The 18115-nt window shown below is 59.6% G+C and overlaps 1 protein-coding gene across 1 annotated transcript in view; it reads left to right on the plus strand.

The window, feature by feature from the left end:
- TSTD2 (thiosulfate sulfurtransferase like domain containing 2) overlaps nucleotides 1-18115 on the plus strand; it is a 34269-nt gene that overhangs the window by 10333 nt on the left and 5821 nt on the right. Inside the window, exons 2-6 of the mRNA XM_029055209.2 lie at nucleotides 919-1111; nucleotides 6043-6371; nucleotides 13506-13626; nucleotides 15222-15347; nucleotides 16342-16447. Coding sequence (XP_028911042.1) covers nucleotides 944-1111; nucleotides 6043-6371; nucleotides 13506-13626; nucleotides 15222-15347; nucleotides 16342-16447 — 850 coding nt within the window. The 5' untranslated portion in view covers nucleotides 919-943. The remainder of the gene's footprint in view (nucleotides 1-918; nucleotides 1112-6042; nucleotides 6372-13505; nucleotides 13627-15221; nucleotides 15348-16341; nucleotides 16448-18115) is intronic.

Here is an 18115-nt window from a genome sequence, read left to right on the forward strand (position 1 = left end):
CTCGAAAACTCGGTTGGCCAGGGTAGGGTTGGAAAAAGAAAACGTCCGATGGGGGTGGGAGGGGTTCGTATCCGGCGAACACCTCGTGTCGGGCGGAAACTCCTCCTCGCTCTCGGCTTCAGAGCTCTCCGTCGCCTCGCCCCCTCCTACCTCACCTCCCTCCTCCCTGCCTGTCCCGCCGCCGACCCCCGGCCCACGTCCCGCCGCTGGCCCGGAACGCCCTCCCTCCTCACGTCCGCCAGACTAGCTCCTTCCCCCCCTCCGAAGCCCTCCTGAGAGCTCGCCTCCTCCGGGAGGCCTTCCCGGACTGAGCCCCCCTTTTCCTCAGCTCCCTCTCCCACCCCGACTCGCTCCCTTTGCCCTACCCCCGTCCCCACCCCACAGCGCTTGCGTATACGTGTGCGCGTCTGTGATTCTCTTTATTTCGGTGCCCGTTTCCCTTGTTCTGATGGCTATATATCTTATTCTGTTTCTTTATATCGACACCGTCGATGCCGGTTTACTTCTTTTGATGTCTGTCTCCCCCCCTTCTAGACTGCGAGCCAGCTGTGGGCAGGGATGGTCTCTCTCGAGTGCCGCGTTGTAGGGCTCAGTAAATACGATTAGATGAATGAGCTCGTAGCGAATGCCGGCCCTCGATAGAGACCCTCTGTCACCTTGACCGGCAAGGACGTGGGCAGAGAACAACTTGATGATGGGGCATTTCAAACCCAGATTCCCCCGTCGGGGCCGTGGTGGTGATTTCGGAAGCCTCAATGCCGTGAGATTTAAAAAAAAACTCCCCCTCCACTCGATCTCCTGCAGGTTCCGCCGAATCTCTCTCCGATTACGGACCCGTGGACCTGTCGCTCCCTCGTCTCCCCCAAGGAGTAAGTTGGGAATTTGATTTTGTGTTTTCTCCTTTCCCTCGGTCACCAGGAAGCCGCGGTGCGGCCCCGGAAAGATGCTGCCCTCGCCCACCCCATCCGACGCGGGGGAAGAACTGGAATCCTTTTTTTTGAGGTTTCCCGATCTGGATTTGAAAGAAACAGACCCTCTGACTCCCGTCGGCAGCCTCAAAGCAGAATTAGATGCCAGCATGAGGAAGAAGTATGCGTTTGCCAAGAGAAAGGTAAAATTACCCTCGTTCCTCCACCCTGACGATTAAGCGTGACTGTCCCCGTGGGCAGCTGCGTGGATTGAGCGCCTTCCGTGTGCCGAGCACTGTGCTACCGCCTCGAGGCCAAAAGAGAAGGGAAAAACCTCAAGTCTCTACCTTCGGGTAATCCCGGTCTGTCGGGGGTAGGCCGACTGCCGGATCTGAGATGTCAGACTAAGACTAGACCCCGGTGACAAAAAAGGAAAAGAAAGCAAGTGAGGCAGAGCGGTGAGGAAGAAATCAACAATTCCGCACCCGAGCGCTTGGGTGGCCGGTGAGGTATGGCCGCCGTTGCCGCCCTACAGCGGTTAGTTCTCATTTTCCACCGGTTTGATGTGGTGTCCGAGGGCAGGGTGGCTTGTTTGAAGCTCTGTCCAGTTGTAAAATGTGGGTTATTAGCGGTAGCCTGCCAGTGACGATATTCTCCCCGTAGCGTGGGACGGAGCGAAATGCCAGGTGACAGGTAGGAAGGGATCCATCGTCACTATTCCCGCACGTTGTCAGAAGGTGGGACCTGAAGAGCGTCTGGCTCGAGGCGGCCGTGCCTAGAGCAGGACGTCGGGCTGGCCGTCGGCCAGTATGTTCCGGGCTCACTGGACAGCGCTGCCGGCGGACCGGGAAGCGGTCCCCGAGACACCGCGGCGGCGGGCTTCTGGACAACGGAGAGTACGGAGCCGGAGGAACTCGCCGTCGGTGTCTTAAGGCAGCTCTGCCGGAAGAGAGGGTCTCCTCCGTGGGCTCCGGCGTGGAAGCGCTACGCGCGCTGGGGTTTCTCCGCGGTCCTGTCCCCCCCCCCCCCCCCCCGAGAGAGCCGGCGAGACACCGGGGACGGCGGCCCGTCGAGGCCGCCGGGACCGGCTCGGGGGCCGGGGTTCAGATGGCGGGACGGGCGCCTGGCGACGAGAGCGGGGAGCTGACGACGTGGCCCGCGGGCGAGTCTTCGGGACCCCGGTGGGCACGGGGGCGAGCCCCGGGGTTGAAGGGGGCCGAGACTGCGGAGACTCCCACCATCGCCGCAACGGAGAGGATCAACGGGGAAGGGCGTTCGTACCCTCGGTGTAGTTTCCAAGAAAGAAAGGGAGGGAGATCGACGCCATCGTCTCCCTTCTGCGGCGATGACACTCCTTCCTCTTTCAAGACGGTGCTGCCGACGGTAAGGTCCCACCCGGCGTGTTGGAAGAGGCCGACGGGATGCGCTCAACAACGGTTCCCGAATGACGGGCCCTAAGGCTGTCGGCGGTCCTCGTAGCCTCCTGAGCCGAATAATCTTCCCGGGGGACGGGAAGCACGCTCTGCCTCCAGCTTTCGGATCTCCCTCGGCATCCCCGGAACCGACCGAACCGGAGAGCCCTCGCGGCTTCCGACGGTGACGGGAAAGAGGATCGGGCGGGCACTTCCAACTTGGGCGAGCGACGGCGTCAGATGTGGGAGAGCCTAAGGATCTCGGGGAATTTCTCCAGCCTGGAAATTGCCCGGGGAACCGAGCCCCGGGCGGGGATGTCGTGGGCTTCCGTGAGGTCCGCGCCCACGGCGCGGGGGTCGTGACGTCTCTCTCCGCACCTCGCGCCGCCGGGATTTTAACTGGAGTGTGGCCTTCCGCGGCCTCGGCTGCGGGGGTTATAGTCGCATCTCCGTACTTGGGCCCATTTCTTTTGCACCATGAAGGGCCTCCGCCACGGTTGAAAGGCACGGTGGGGCGTCCGCTCCACCGTTCTCGCTCTCCGTGCGGGATCCGTTCCTTTTCGGCCATGACGGGGATTCCATTTGCACTCCTCGGTGGGGGCCCGATGGAGCGTACGGGACCACGGGGCTTTGCTTGTAGCGAGTGAGGGTCCTTCTGTGGTGTCATTCATTACTGGCTGCAGTAATCCCTTCTTTCAGTCGTACTGATTGAGCGCTTACTATGTGCAGAACACCGTCCTAAGCGCTTGGAATGCACAACTGGGCAAAGGTTGGAATCCGCCCATCCTGCCCGATCCCGGCGGCGGGCCGACCAGGTGTTCCGTCCTCTTCGTTGAGCGGGGAGAGTCAGAGCACGGCTTTTCAGCCTCCCGGTCGCACGGGGACACGGGAGATCGTCCATGACGATGACTTGGCCGGGCTCGGGAGTCGCTGCCCCGGCCCCGTCCTCCTCGCCGGATCGTCGGCTCTTGGGAGGCGGGGAGCGCGCGTCTACCGTCGCCTGCCGCCGCGCCCTTCTGAGCGCTCAGTCCGGCGGTCGGCAGATCCCGTCGACTGCTCGACCCTTGCGGGATTTTCCTCCCTCCCTATCTGCTGGCGGGGCCCACGTGCTAACGACGATGGCACGACGCTCCATCTCGGACGGACGCGAGGGTGGGTCCGGCGGTCGCCTCGCCCTTCCGGCGGCCTTGGGGGGGCCGAGGGCCGTCTCCCTGCCGGATTCCGAGTGGGAGAGGCCCTTCCATCGGGTTTGCCGGTGTTGCCCCCCTTTATCCGCCCAATTCGGGAACAGCGGAAAGAGCCCGGGCTTGGGAGTCGGAGCTCGTGGGTTCGAATCCCCACCCTGCCCCCTGGCAGCCGGGTGGACCAGTCACGTCACTCCTCTGGGCCTCAGTTAACCTCGCCTGTCGACTGGGGAGGAAGACTGGGAGCCTCCCGTGGGCCGACCTGATGACCCCGTGCCCGCCCCAGCGCCTAGAACGGTGCTCTGCACGTAGTAAGCGCTCAAATCCCGACGCGATCATTATTTTCACGAACCGCGGCGGCGTTAGCAAGTTCAGACTCCAGCTCCTAGGTCGGACTGCAGCTTCTTGACAGATCGCCCCGGGAAGGTCCCAGATCAACCTTCCGGCTTCACTGCCACGGGAGGCCCCACTTGAGGACGCCGCGTTCCGAGAGTTGGGACCCCTAGAAGGAAGGAGGGGCAGTTTCTCTGGCAGCGGGGGAGAGGAGGAGGCGGAGGGGGGACGGGTGGCGCCGCGTCGGAACCATCCAACGTGATAGATCTTTATCCTGAAGCTGGAGAGGGCGGGAGTAGGGAGGTCTCGGCCCAAAAGCTCGGAGAAAGGACTTCAGCCTGTCTGTTCCCGGAGCCTTCGTAACTGACACGGCCGAGTCCCCTGCCCCTAGTCCCACCCCAGCGCACGGGGGCTACCCGGCAGGCCGCAACTCGGTTCATCTCCCAGAAAGGCGGAAAAACTGCGTCTCTTTATTCCCACCCGGCGAGCCGGTCGTCCCGGGGAGGCGGGTGGAGCGTTTAGCTCCGTCGGCCTCTCCGGGACCTGTAACGGAGGCGCTCTTAGAGCGTCTCGTGCTCTCGGTTCCTCGGCCAGAGCTGCCACATCTCTGGCCTGTCCGATCAAATACCAGGAGGAAACACCGGGCACCGTCAGCGGCCATTGGTCCCACCCACCGAAGGGAGCTATTTAAGACATGCTGCCGAAGACTTGGCGGAGCAGCACGCTGAGCCGATCGATCAGCTATCAGAGAAGCGGCCCCTCGCCCCTTACGGAATTTGCCCAGTCCTCAGAAGGTATGGCTGCCGGGAAGAGGCTGTCGAGATCCAGAGGTCGCCACGTTAAGAGTCGAGCGGGTTCCGTCTGATCCGTTCCCCGTCGCCGCTGGGATGGAAACGCGTCCGGCCCCAGGGCGCGGTGTTCAGGTGCAACGGCGGTAAGCATCGAAGGCTCTGAATCGCGTGCCTTCCCTCCCCGCGGGGCTTCATCTGGCTGCCTCGTTAAAGAGCCGAGACGGGAGCTTCAGAAGCCGAGGCAGCGACACGTCTGCCTGCAGATGCGCCTCCCTGCTTCCGTACTTGCTGAGGATGCGGCCGGCAGGCGGCCGGTCAGCCGGTCGTATTAATCGAGCGTTTACGGTGTGCGGACCGCTCCGCTACGCGCTCGGGAGAGTCCGGTATAACAGAAACCAGACCCATTCCCTGCCCACAACGAGCTTACAGTCCAGAGCGGGGGACGCAGACATGAAGACAAATAAATTACAGCCGTGTGCATGAGTGCCGTGGGGCTGAGAGGGCTGAGTGAATAAAGGGAGCGAGTCAGGGTGACCCAGAAGGGAATTTCTGAATTCAGAAAGGTCTGATCCGACCGGCGCGCCCGCCTGCCCCTCCGCGGATTTCCATGAAATCCAGATAACGCTGGACTCAAAGGTGCGGCGTGAATTTCCCTCGAGCCCACCGTCTTATCTGTGCACTCATTTCCCTTAGGACCTGAGCTTGTGGCGGGATTTCCCGGCGGAGTTGGCGCCCAACGGACAGGGTCGCGCGAGTGCGTGCGTGAACGTTGGTATCCCCGCGGACGTTTCTCATTCCGGGGGAGGTGTCGACGGGATATCGGAAATCTAAACCCTGCCCGGGTCGGAACACCTTCCGCCCTCTTCCGTCCCCTTTCCCGACCTCGTCCTCAGGCCCCCAGGGGACTGTCGGAAGGACAGCGGTGGGGTGCCCGAGTGTCTGGGGAAGGGAGCGAGTCGCGTGTCTCGCACGATCCTCGAGCCGTGCCGTAGAACGAGAACATGTCAGGACGGGATCGGTTTCCGTCGGAGGCCCCGCCAAGCACTAGGAAAGGGGTTGGCGACTCCGGTCCCCGGGGGAGCCCTGCGGACGCAGATAGAAGCCGAAAGATTCGCTCCGAAGGGAAGGCCGGAAAGCCAGGTGAAGACGGCCCAGGGATTTAGTCAGCCTCGCCGAGGTTTCCGCGTGACCCGTCCCGCGGGAGATAAACACCACAGGGGTCGGTCTCCCGGGGAGGGATGGGGTTGGGCCGTAACCTCATCGGCGATCTAGAGGGGTGGGCCGGCCCCCGCCGATTGCTCGCCGTTGACACCCTGGAAGAAGAAGGGCCGGGGCTCTTCAGGTTCGGGCCCGACCCTTTCCGCCGCGAGCGAGGCGGCCGTCTCAATTCACGGTTCGGTGTTTGTAATTACAGGCGTTCGCCCTCTTCGTCAAAGCGAAGGAAGTTCCCGCCTGGGCCGGCGGCCCTTCCTCCAACGGTAGAGGAGTCTCGTGGAAGTGCTGCAGACAGAGATTCAAGGACCGCGCCGGCATCCATAGACACGTAGCCGCGCTACACACCGGCGACGTTTGTCAGCAGACTGCCTCGGTCTTAAAGCAGCTGGCCGCCGAGACCGGCTCTTCAAGAAGCCGCGTTTCCGCGGGCGAGACGGATCGGCCAGGCGAGCCGCCCAGGTCCGCTAGCCACGAGGTGTCTGTCGGGATTCCCGACCTGGGCCGCGTCGCCTCCGGTGAACTGACGAGGTAAGGAACTGCCCTCTTCTTCGGGATCTTAATCTTAGAACAGCTAGCTCCCGTGGCCGTGAAGACTTCAGCTATTTGCAGAACGTATCAAAATGGTTTGGCCACCAAAAGGCCGGCCCGGACGTTAAATGATGATTGTAGAAGTCTTCACTCGGCGCGATGTGCCGTACTGAGCGCCAGGGTGGATGGAAGGAAACCGAGATCGGACACAGTCCCCGTCCCACCCGGGGCTCACGGTCCGAGGGGGAGGGAGAGGAGGTTATTTAATCCCCGTTTTACGGAGGGGGAAAATGGGGGCCCAGAGACGTCGGGTGACTTACCCACGGTCTCAGAGCGGGGCCGGAATTATTCATTCATTCATTCAATCGTATTTATTGAGCGCTTACTGTGTGCAGAGCACTGTACTAAGCGCTTGGAATGTACAAGTCGGCAACAGATAGAGACGGTCCCTGCCCTTTGACGGGCTCACGGTCTAAGCGGGGGAGACAGGCAGACAAGAACGATGGCAATAAATAGAGTCAAGGGGAAGAACATCTCATAAAAACAATGGCAAATAAATAGAATCAGGGTCATGTACATCTCATTAAGCAAAATAAATAGGGTGATGAAGACATATACAGTCGAGCGGACGAGTACAGTGCCGAGGGGGTGGGACGGGAGAGGGGGAGGAGGAGAGGGAAAGGGGGGAGAAGAGGGTTTAGCTGCGGAGAGGTGTGGGGGGGGGTGTAGAGAGAGCAGAGGGAAAAGGGGGGGAGTGCAGTCTGGGAAGGCCTCTTGGAGGAGGTGAGCTTTAAGTAGGGATTTGAAGAGGGGAAGAGGATTAGATTGTCGGAGGTGAGGAGGGAGGACATTCCAGGACCGCGGGAGGACGTGGCCCTATCCACGGTGATAGGGAAGTCCGGGAGAGGACCGGGCTTGGGAGGGAAGATGAGGAGCTCGGTCTTGGTCACGTTGAGTTTTAGGTGGCGGGCAGACATCCAGGTGGAGACGTCCCGGAGGCAGGAGGAGATGCGAGCCTGAAGAGAGGGGGAGAGGACAGGGGCGGAGATGTAGATCTGCATGTCATCTGCGTAGGGATGGTAGTCGAAGCCGTGAGAGCGAATGAGTTCACCGAGGGAGTGAGTGTAAATGGAGAACAGAAGAGGGCCAAGAACTGACCCCTGAGGAACTCCAACAGTTAAAGGATGGGAGGGGGAGGAGGCGCCTGCGAAGGAGACCGAGAATGACCGGCCAGAGAGGTAAGAGGAGAACCGGGAGAGGACGGAGTCCGTGAAGCCAAGGTGAGATAAGGTGTGGAGGCGGAGGGGATGGTCGACAGTGTCAAAGGCAGCTGAGAGGTCAAGGAGGATCAGAATGGAGTAGGAGCCATTGGATTTGGCAAGAAGGAGGTCACGGGTGACCTTAGAGAGAGCAGCCTCGGGAGAGCGGAGGGGACGGAAGCCAGACTGGAGGGGGTCCAGGAGAGAATGGGAGTTAAGGATTTCTAAGCAGCGAGTGTAGACGACTCGTTCTAGGATCTCGGAAAGGAAGGGTAGTAGGGAGATAGGGCGATAACTGGAAGGGGAAGTGGGGTCGAGAGAGGGTTTTAGCACCCGGGTCCTCTGACTCGGGCTTGGGAAATCGTGCTAGACCAGTCCTGGCGGAAAGTTGCGGAGACCCGACGCTCCTCCGCGGATGAGCTTCCCGACTCCTAATGCGGGAGCCCCGGAGGCGGTCCTGGCCCGTTTTCGGGGCGGAATGCTGTAGAGGGCTCCTTTTTCCGTTCCCTTGATTACTTCCCCGCCTTCAGAGCTCTATTCAGATCACACCTCCTCCTTCCCCAGCCAAGTCCTCATTTCCTCTTCCCCCGCGTGCCGCCCCCGCTCTTGGATTCGTGTTCTCTCTCTGCCCCTCGGCAACGACGTGCGGAACCGTGATGTGTTTTAACGTCCACCCCACCCCCCTGCCCCAGACCGTAAACCCTTTGCGAGCGGGGACCGCGTCTCCCAGATCTCTCGTACATTGTACTCTCCCAGGTACTCGGCAGGCACCCCGGCGTATGTTAAGTGCTCGAGAAATACGACCGATGACTCGTTCGGTAGAGGCCCCTCTGCCCAGGGAAGGGTAGAGAGCGGGGGGACATTTGGGAGCGAGAATCATTTCGTTGGAAGCCAGTGTGGAGCACTGTGCTGAATTCATGGGGGGCTACAGTGTGACAGAGTCGGTAGACACGTCCCCCTGCCCGCGAGGAGCTTACGGTCTAGAGGGGGAGGCGGGCAGTAGAGGAGAACACAGCTAGGCGCCGAAGTGCTGCGGGACTAGGGGTGGGGTGAATGTCAAGTGCTTACGGGCTACCGATCTAAACGGTGCAGAAGAGAGCGGGAGATGGGGAAATGAGGGTGTGGTGGGACCCTGAGAGAGGAGAGCTTCCCCCTCCTCAAATGCCCAGCAAACCCCTCACGCGAAGCAGGGTTTTCCTTCCCTCATCCCCCCTGTCCATATCCCCCCCGACCGGGGCGGTCACGAAGGAGCGGTTGGCCCGCCATATTAACCGGCGTTCAAAAGAATTCCCTTCACGGCTTAGAATTTCATTCATTCAGTAGTATTTATTGAGCGCTTACTATGTGCGGAGCACTGTACTAAGCGCTTGGAATGTACAAATCGGCAACAGATACAGTCCCTGCCCATTGACGGGCTTACAGTCTAATCGGGGGAGACAGACAAAAACAATAGCAATAAATAGAATCAAGGTGATGCGCATCTCATTAACAAAATAAATAGGGTAATAAAAAATATATACAAATGAGCGGACGAGCACAGCGCTGAGGGGAAGGGAGGGGGAGGAGCAGAGGGGAAGGGGGCTTAGCTGAGGGGAGGTGAAGGGCGGGTAGAGGGGCAGCAGAGGGAAAAGGGGAAACTCAGTCTGGGAAGGCCCCTTGGAGAATTTACCCTCCGTCCAGGCGGAAGAATCCTCTTATTTCCCTCTCGGCGTTCCTCCCGTCGGGAGTCTTTGCAAATTGCTGTTAAATTCTAAGTTACTTTTCGAATTACTTTTGAGTGTATCCGATCTGTGCTTTGCTCAGTGATGGTAAACAGCTAGATTTTGGGCGCTTTAAAAGGATGGCTGCCCTGGCCTACTCTTCATTATTCATTCATTCAATAGTATTTACTGAGCGCTTACTGTGTGCAGAGCACTGTACTGAGCGCTTGGAATGTACAAATCGGTAACAGATAGAGACAGTCCCTGTCCTTTGACGGGCTTACAGTCTAATCGACGGGCTTACAGTCTAATCATTAGCCAGTACTCCCATTTGAATTCACATAACTTGATCTTTAATGCTTAATTGGCATCGCGTGCCCTCACCGTCTCCACCTGTTGCCGAATCGTACGTTCCAAGCGCTCAGTCCGGCGCTCGATAAGTACCGTTGAATGAATGAATGAATAACTTGATTTTTAATGCTTAACTGGCATCGAGTGCCCTCACTGTCTCCACCTGTTGCCGCGTCGTACGTTCCAAGCGCTCAGTCCGGTGCTCTGCACGTAGGAAGCGCTCGATAAACGCTATTGAATGAACGGATAGGTGCCGCCAGCGGCCTAAAAGTTGGGGTAGCCACCAGGAGATGGCGGAAGGTCTCAAGCGAGGCTGTTATACCAGGACGCCCTATTCGCGAGCACTGACAGCTGTGATCGCTGGGTTTTGTTGATGTAAAATCGGTCCATCGGTGGTGGTCAGTGAGGGCTTACGGCGTGAGTAATCTCAGTTACGACCCAGGGCTTGGTGGCAGATTAGGAATTTCCGGAGGACCCTTGCCTCTCGCATCACTGGGAGGCTGTTAGTGCAAGGTATAGGGGAAAGAGACCTTCCCCGGCTGATTTCGCCTCTCCCAGTCCCTGTAGTCCCCCACACGCCTGCCCCTCGAGCACTTCCGCCGAAGAGAGAGGGCTCTCTCTGAATCCCGGCTCTGCCTCTTAGCTGTGTGACCGTGGGCAAGTCACTTTACTTCTCTGTGCCTCAATTCCCTCATCTGTAAAATGGGGATTAAGACCGTGAGCCCCACGTGGGACAACCTGATGGCCCTTTGTCTACCCCAGCGCTTAGAACGGCGCTCGGCACATAGTAAGCGCTTAACAAATACCAACATTATTATTATTAAGAGAGAGGGAGATGGGGAAATGAGGGTGTGGTGGGACCCTGAGAGAGTAGAGCTGCCCCCTCCTCAAATGCCCAGCAAACCCCTCGCGCGAAGCAGGGTTTTCTTCCCCTTCCCGCATCTCCCCTCTCCAAATCCCCCCAACACCGGGGCGGTCACGAAGGTGCAGTGGGCCCCCCAAATCAACCGGCGTTCAAAAGAATTCCCTTCGCGGCTTAGAATTTATCTTCTGTCCAGGCAGAAGAATCCTCTTATTTTCCTCTCGGCATCTTTGCACTTGAAAACCGAGCACTTGGGTGGCATCCACTCCCCTCTCCCTCTAGTATTTACGTAAATATCGTCACGCTCCGCTCCCTGATCCTTTCGACCGCCTCGGTATCCGTCTCCCCCAGGAGACTCTCCGCCCTCTGAGGGCGAGGACGGTGTCTAGGTCCGTCGTATTCCCCCGAGAGCCCAGTACGTCGCCGTGCACCCGGTAAATACTCAGGACGGTCGAGTGACCTGAAACGTGTGCGGCAGCGTGCCGAGCGGTCGAGGCGGCGAGGCTCGGCGGAAGGAGCCCGGGCCCGGGAGTCAGAGGTCGGGGGTTCTAATCTGGGCGCCTCGGTTCGTCGGGGAAGTGGAGGGGAAGGCTCTGAGCCCCACGTGGGACGACCCGATGGCCCCGTGTCCGCCCCGGTGCCGTCGTCGGGTGAGGGCACGTTTCCCTTCGGGTCAAGGTGCTCCCCGGGCCAACTCAGGGTCTCCGTGAGCCCAGAGGTGGCTCGTACCCTCTCGTTCGACAGACCCAACGCCGTGGGGATGACGCAGACCCTCTCCCCTCATCATCAGCATCGCGAGAACGGCATTTATTAAGCGCCTGCTATGTGCAAAGCACTCTTCTAAGCGCTGGGGGGATACGGGGGCGAGCGGGTGGTCCCGCGTGGGGCTCGCGGTCTTTGTCCCCGTTCTACAGATGGGGTCACCGAGGCCCAGAGAGGTGAGGCGACTTGCCCGAAGCCACGGCAGCTGGCCGGAGGCGGGATTAGAACCCACGACCTCGGACTCCCGAGCTTTCCACCGAGCCATGCCGCTTCTCCACCGGACTGTGAGCCCGTCGCTGGGCAGGGATGGTCTCTACCTGTTGCCGAATTGTCCCTTCCAAGCGCTTAGTATAGTGCTCTGCCCGTAGAAAGCGCTCAATAAATACCACCGAGTGAACGGAACGATTGAGAGAAGGTAACTTAAGGAACGTGCCTCTCTCTTGCCGAAATTTCTCGTTTCAGATCCTTGGCGCGTCCTACGTGATGTAATCGGCGCGCTGGCCCCATCAGTGTAGTATTTAATAATAATAATGTCGGCATCTGTTAAGCGCTTACTATGTGCCGAGCACTGTTCTAAGCACCGGGGGAGATACGGGGTCACCGGGTGGTCCCACGTGAGGCTCCCGGTCCTCATCCCCATTTTCCAGATGAGGTCACTGAGGCCCAGAGAAGTGACTCGCCCACAGTCACCCGGCTGCCGGGTGGCGGAGCTGGGATTCGAACCCATGACCACTTATAATAATGACGTCGGCATCTGTTAAGCGCTTACCATGTGCGGAGCAGCGTTCTAAGCGCCGGGGGAGATACGGGGTGATCGGGTTGTCCCACGTGGGGCTCCCAGTTTTCATCCCCATTTTCCAGATGAGGGAACTGAGGCCCAGAGGAGTGAAGTGACCGGCCCACAGTCACCCGGCTGCCAGGTGGCGGAGCCGGGATCCGAACCCATGGCCGCCTATCTAAATCCCACCGCAAAATACCGGCCTCCGCTTTCTTCACCCCTTTTAATCGATTGTTTTTCACGGAGCACGTACTGTGTGCCCAGCGCTGTGCCGAGCACGGGGGAGAGTGCAGTGCGATCCCCGCCCGCGACGAACTTCCTGTCACCTCCGGAGTCGACTGAGGAACCTGAGAACAGAGACCCGGTTGCCTGCCTTGCCCCGGCGCTCCTTTAGGTAGCTCCTTGCAAACGATAGAGGAGCGGCACGGCTCAGCGGCAAGAGCCCGGGCTTGGGAGTCCGGGGTCACGGGTTCGAATCCCGGCAGCTGGGGGACTGTGGCCGAGTCACTCCGCTCCTCTGGGTCTCAGTTCCCTCATCTGGAAAGGGGGGGTGAAGACCGGGAGCCCCGCGTGGGCCAACCTGATCACCCTGTATCTCCCCCAGCGCTTAGAACAGTGCTCCGCACATATTCATTCGACAGTACTTATTGAGCGCCTCCTATGTGCAGGGCACTGTACTAAGCGCATGGAGTGGACAATTCGGCAACAGGTAGAGACGATCCCTGCCCATTGACGGGCTAGCGCCTAACAAATGCCCACGTTATTATTATTATTATATGCTGATACTAATTGTGAAATCAAACTAAGCGTCTACTCTTTGCCAAGCACTCTACTGAGCGCTGAGGGGTAATCCCCGTCATCAGGCTGGACACGGTTCCTGTCCCACGTGGGAGAAATCTAAAACGGAGAGAGACCAGGCGTTTAATCCCCTTTTTCTAGCTGAGGCCCGGAGAAGTGAAGCGACCTGCCCAAAGTCACACAGCAGGCGAGGGGTGGAGCCGCGATTAGGATTAGGCGTTGCTCGTCCCTCAGAGGCAGCGGGAAGAGCCCGGGCTTGGGAGTCCGAGGCCGCGGGTTCGGATCCCGGCCCCGCCACTTAGCTACGAGCCTTCGGCCCAGTCCCGTACCTTCTCTGGGCCTCGGGTACCTCGTCTGGTACAATGGGGGTGAAGACGGTGAGCCCCACGTGGGCCTCGTGCCTACCCAGCGCTTAGAACGGCGCTGGGCACGGAGTAAGCGCTCCGCAGATACCGACGTCATCGTTGCTATCCGGCGGAGGAAACTTCGGGCAGCTTCGGCGTACCCGTCTCGGCGATCAGCCTCCCCCTTCACGCGGGCTCGGCCTCGGGGGGAGCGGTCTTAGCTTCGGATGCGGTGATCTGGTGCCTGAAACGGCCTCCGCGTCTCATTTCCCTTTTGCAGCGCAGATGGCAATAACCAAGGAGAGGTGCTGTTATTCTATTGCTACTGCGAGGTCAAGGATCCCGAGCAGATCTATGCCTGGCAGAAGACTTTATGTCAGCGCCTGCACCTCACGGGGAAGGTAAGCCTCCCGGTCGCCGTTGGCCCGCGCCCTCCGTGGGCCGGAGCGTCCCGGTCTTCCCTTTCCTACTGTCCCAGGAGTTGCGGTAGCGCTCGGCTCCGGCCATCCGCTGCCTGCGGCGGTCGGCGGTTCCGACGGGAGGGCCTTCCCGGAGGAGGGCAGTGAGAATAAGCCTGATGTCGAAGCGCCGACTACGTGCCGGGCGCCGGGGGAGGTACGGGGTCAGCGGGTGGTCCCACGCGAGGCTCCCGGTCCTCGTCCCCGTTTGACTCCTCCGGGGCCCGGAGAAGTCAAGCGACCCGCCCACGGCCGCCGGGGGGGCAGGGCCGGGATTCGAACCGGCGACCTCGGACTCCCCAGCCCGGGCTCTCGCCGCTGAGCCGCGCTGCCTCTCCATCCGATAAGGCGGCAACTCTAGAGACCGGGCGGCTCCTGTGAGTCCGCAGCGGTAACCGATCCGGGGTGATGGGGGGGTAGGGGGGCGGTTAAAAAACAAGACAATTCCACCTCCTCCGACAGGCCTTCCCAGATTCATTCCCCTCTCCCACATCCCATCGGCTCAGGAGTCAAAGTCTGCTTGCGTCAGGATTTTTTGAAATGGAAAAGGCCGGGTCCCGTTAATGTCTGTTCCAGGACCGACTCCGAGACCTAACTAGATTTCCCGTCCGGAAAATAGTCAATCGGCATAATAATAATAATGTTGTTGGTATTTGTTAAGCGCTTACTACGTGCAGAGCACCGTTAGAAGCGCTGGGGTAGATACAGGGGGAATGAGGTGGTCCCACGTGAGGCTCACAGTCTTCCCATTTTACAGATGAGGGAACTGAGGCACAGAGAAGTGAAGTGACTTGCCCACAGTCACAAAGCTGACAAGGGGCATAATGATGTCGGTGTTTGCGAAGCGCTTACTATGTGCAGAGCACTGTTCTAAGCGCTGGGGGCCGGCCTCCGCAGGGAATTCCTCGTCGCTGCTTTCGACAGCCTGGTGTTTCTCGCTACCGGGAGTCGGCTCCTCGGATTCTCCACCGGCTCCCGGCGGCGCGGGGTTGTGGGACCCCCTTTTCGGCTTTCCCCTGTGCCGTCCTGCCGGGTCACGGCGTCGGGGAAGAGAACCGATCCGGCGCTTGGCCCGAACGACAACGCGACGAGGCTGCTTGCCCTCTCGCCCAGAGGAGGGAGCTCAGCCGATCTCGCCGTCGTAGCCTGCCGGAGGACGTGTCATTTTGCCGGCGGGGGGGCCGGATACTCTATTTAACCGTCCGCGCCGGCCCAGCATCAGCCCTAAGCCGCGGCCACTTTGGCCGTGACTGGGCTCTGTATGTGAAGCCCGTGCGTGCGCCCGTTCACCTGTCGTGTCCGCCGACCCCGGAGAGACCGTGGTCGGTGAGCGCGTCAGCGATGCCAGGCCAACCCCCGTCACTTGAATCGACTCCTTCACGCGGGTCCCGCGGTCCTCGCCCCCGAACCTCCTCCGTTGTCTACGGCGGTCTCCGTATCCAAAAAGCTGCAGACCGGACCGCCGACGGATTGCCGAAAGAATGATGATTGCTGATTTTAAACCTCCCCCCCCCCCCTTTTTTTCTTTGGTCTTTCAGGTGCGAATTGCTACCGAAGGCATAAACGGAACAGTGGGTGGGAGCAAAATCGCCACCGGTCTCTATGTGGAGGCGATGCTCTCCTATCCCTTGTTTAAGAATATCCTGAGTAAGGAAGATTTCAAGGTAAAAGAAAGCGGAATAAAAGCACTTTTAATATCGTCCCCGCTGCTCGGCCGTTTGTCTCCTCCAAAGCGGATCGTGTCGGTGGGCGTCCCGCCGAGAGACGTGTGCTTCTTGAAGTTTGTCAAGTGCCCCCCCCCTTATTCCTCATCCTCTAGGTTTCGGGATCCCAAGCACGTTCCGAAATCATCCACTTTAATCTGGGCGCAAACCCGAGCCCCGAGCGGATCCTTGGTCGACCAGCAGCGCGCTTTTAAAAAAAAAAAAAAAAAAAACCCTTTCCCATCCACGTGGAAACCTAGATATCCATTCCCTCCGGGTCCTGCGTAACCTTTTAACCGACAAGGCCACGTGTCGATCCGCTTCACGGAACCGTAAAACGAGCCGACTGCTCGGGACTCGTCACCGAGACCGCCGCGGGCATTTCTGTCGTCCCTTCCCAAATGCTTAACGCAGCCCTTTGCGCCTGGTGGTATCGATCGGTCGGTATCGGCGTATCAAGGCGCTTACGGTGTGCGGAGCACTGTGCTAGATGCTTGGGAGAAGGCAGGGTAGCAGAGTCGGTAGGCACGCTCCCTGCCCGCCAGGAGCGATTGAGAAGCGGCGTGGCGTGGCGGAAAGAGCACGGCTGCAGGAGTCGGGGGGGGCTTGGATTCCAATCGCGGCTCCGCCGCTTGTGTGCTGCATGACCTTGGCCAAGGCGCGTCACCGCTCTGCGCCTCAGTTTCCCCATCTGTAAAACGGGGAGTAAATCCTACTCCGACTTAGACCGTGAGGCCCGCGGGAACCGCGTCTGACCCCATCGATGATCCGTTTCTGCCTCGGGGCTCAGAACGGCACCCGACTCGCAGAAAGTGTGTGACGGATGCCATCTAAAAAAAAAAAGAAGCCGCTCACAGCCCGGGTGGGGCAAACCCAGAGGCGTCAGAATTGCATTCTCATTCTCTTACTTTTTTTTGCGTGTCTTTTTGGTTCTTTTTTTTCTTTCCCACCGTAGACCAGCAGAGGAGGAGCCTACTGTTTTCCAAACCTTCGAGTCGGGGTGTTTGAAGAAATTGTGCCCATGGGTATTAGTTCCAACAAGATCTCCTACAAAGAACCTGGTATGCTTAGTTCCTGAAAATTCAAATCCGAATAGAGAGGCAAATCGGGAAGCAGAACGCTCCAGTCAGCGTGAGCCTCGTGGGGATAGATTTTGAGAGGAAGCTTCTCGGCCCGGGAAATTGGGTCAGGTCCAGACGCGGGCTTGTTGAGAAACCCTGTCGGGAGCCGCTCGGTCCTTGGAAGCTTTCGCCTCAGGAGGGTCGGCCTCCTCCTAGCGTGTGAGGCAGCGAGAATCGTTATCTGGCTTCGGATCCTGCCACTTAGGCTTTGGAAAGTGAACTGTAGGGTACCGGTTCGTTCGCAGAGGGCCCGAATGAGAAAAGCACTGGAGAACGTCAGGACTTAGGGCAGGGCTGATGGCCTGCAGAATTATTCGCGGTCATAGTCGAATGGGCCCGTAGGATGGCGTGTTCTTTGGATGGCCCAAAAAAACGCCCTCGGTGATTTGGGACGCCAGGAGGGAGAGGTTGTCGAGAAGTGAGGCTCGAGAAACGCATCGTCGGCCTCACGTCGCCGACCTTGGGGGAGAGATGTCGGAGCGGTCCCCGGGAATCCCGACTTCCTCTAACGGAGAGGGAATTCACCGGGGTCCCGTTTTCAGTAGACCGCCCTCTTGGAAATCCAGAGCCTAGGGCGCTCGCGACAGGCTCACGGTGGGCCCGTTCGAGCTCGGTTGGGGGCCGCTGGCCCGGTCAGGTGGCTCCCCGGGGCTTTTGAGGGTCGGACTTTACTGCGCCACCCCTCCGAGGCAAACAGGCGAGGCTCAGCTCCTTAGCCGCGCAGCCGTGGCACTCCCTGTGGGCCCCATCTTTCCCAACCCTGCTTGCCGAGGAGGTCCGGAGAGGAGCCTGGGGGCGAGGCATAGCCGGGGCCTGGGCCACCCGCTCCGTCCGCCTCCTGAGGCCCCCCGAGCGGGAGTTCCCTGCCGCTTTCAGGGCCCTTATTTCATTTGTTTATTTTTTGGTTTTCCATTTCCCCACCTTGTCCAAGGGATCCCCGCGACTCCAGAAAGTCGTCAGGATGGCCAGAGGAATTCCCTGACCTGGCTTAGGGTTGGCCCAGCGGAGCTCCCCCCCCCCCCCCCCAGAAAGGAGATTCGGCCGGCGGGAGGCCGGACTAGCCCCCAGTCCCTTTGCGCTGGGCTAAAGGGCTCGGTCCGGCCCGGGGGGTGACAGCCTCTTGCCCCAGTCACGAGGAGCTAAAGGACTAGGGCAGTTGTGCGAAGTCCGTGAGCCTTCTGCCAAACCTCCAGCTCCCCGCAGCGACTTCCCTGCACGCTGACGATAAGCCAGGCGTCCTGGGGCTGGGAGTCCCTAAGCGGCAGCTCTGTTCTCGCTCTGCCTCCAGTCGCCCGGTACCTGGCCAGATGAGCGGAAGGCCACGAGCTCTCTCAAACGTACCTCTTCCCGGCAGGGAGTGGGGAGTCCGGGTGATGAGAATCGGGCCCCGCCGTCTTTTAGGTGAGCACCGAAGAACCGGAGGCTAAGCGAACAGTGTGACACTGGTCGGGAGGGTTGGGATGACCAAAGCCAGGTAAGTTGGCAACTGGAAGATACAGATTTGAAAGATTCGGGCAGAAGGGTCCAGGACAGCTGGTGGTTTTTTTTTTTTTTTTGGTTTTTTCCTTTCCTCAGCGAGAAGAGGGTTTATTATTTTTAGAATTTTTA

This window comes from Ornithorhynchus anatinus, chromosome X5 (genome assembly GCF_004115215.2).
Source record: "Ornithorhynchus anatinus isolate Pmale09 chromosome X5, mOrnAna1.pri.v4, whole genome shotgun sequence".
NCBI lineage: Eukaryota > Metazoa > Chordata > Mammalia > Monotremata > Ornithorhynchidae > Ornithorhynchus > Ornithorhynchus anatinus.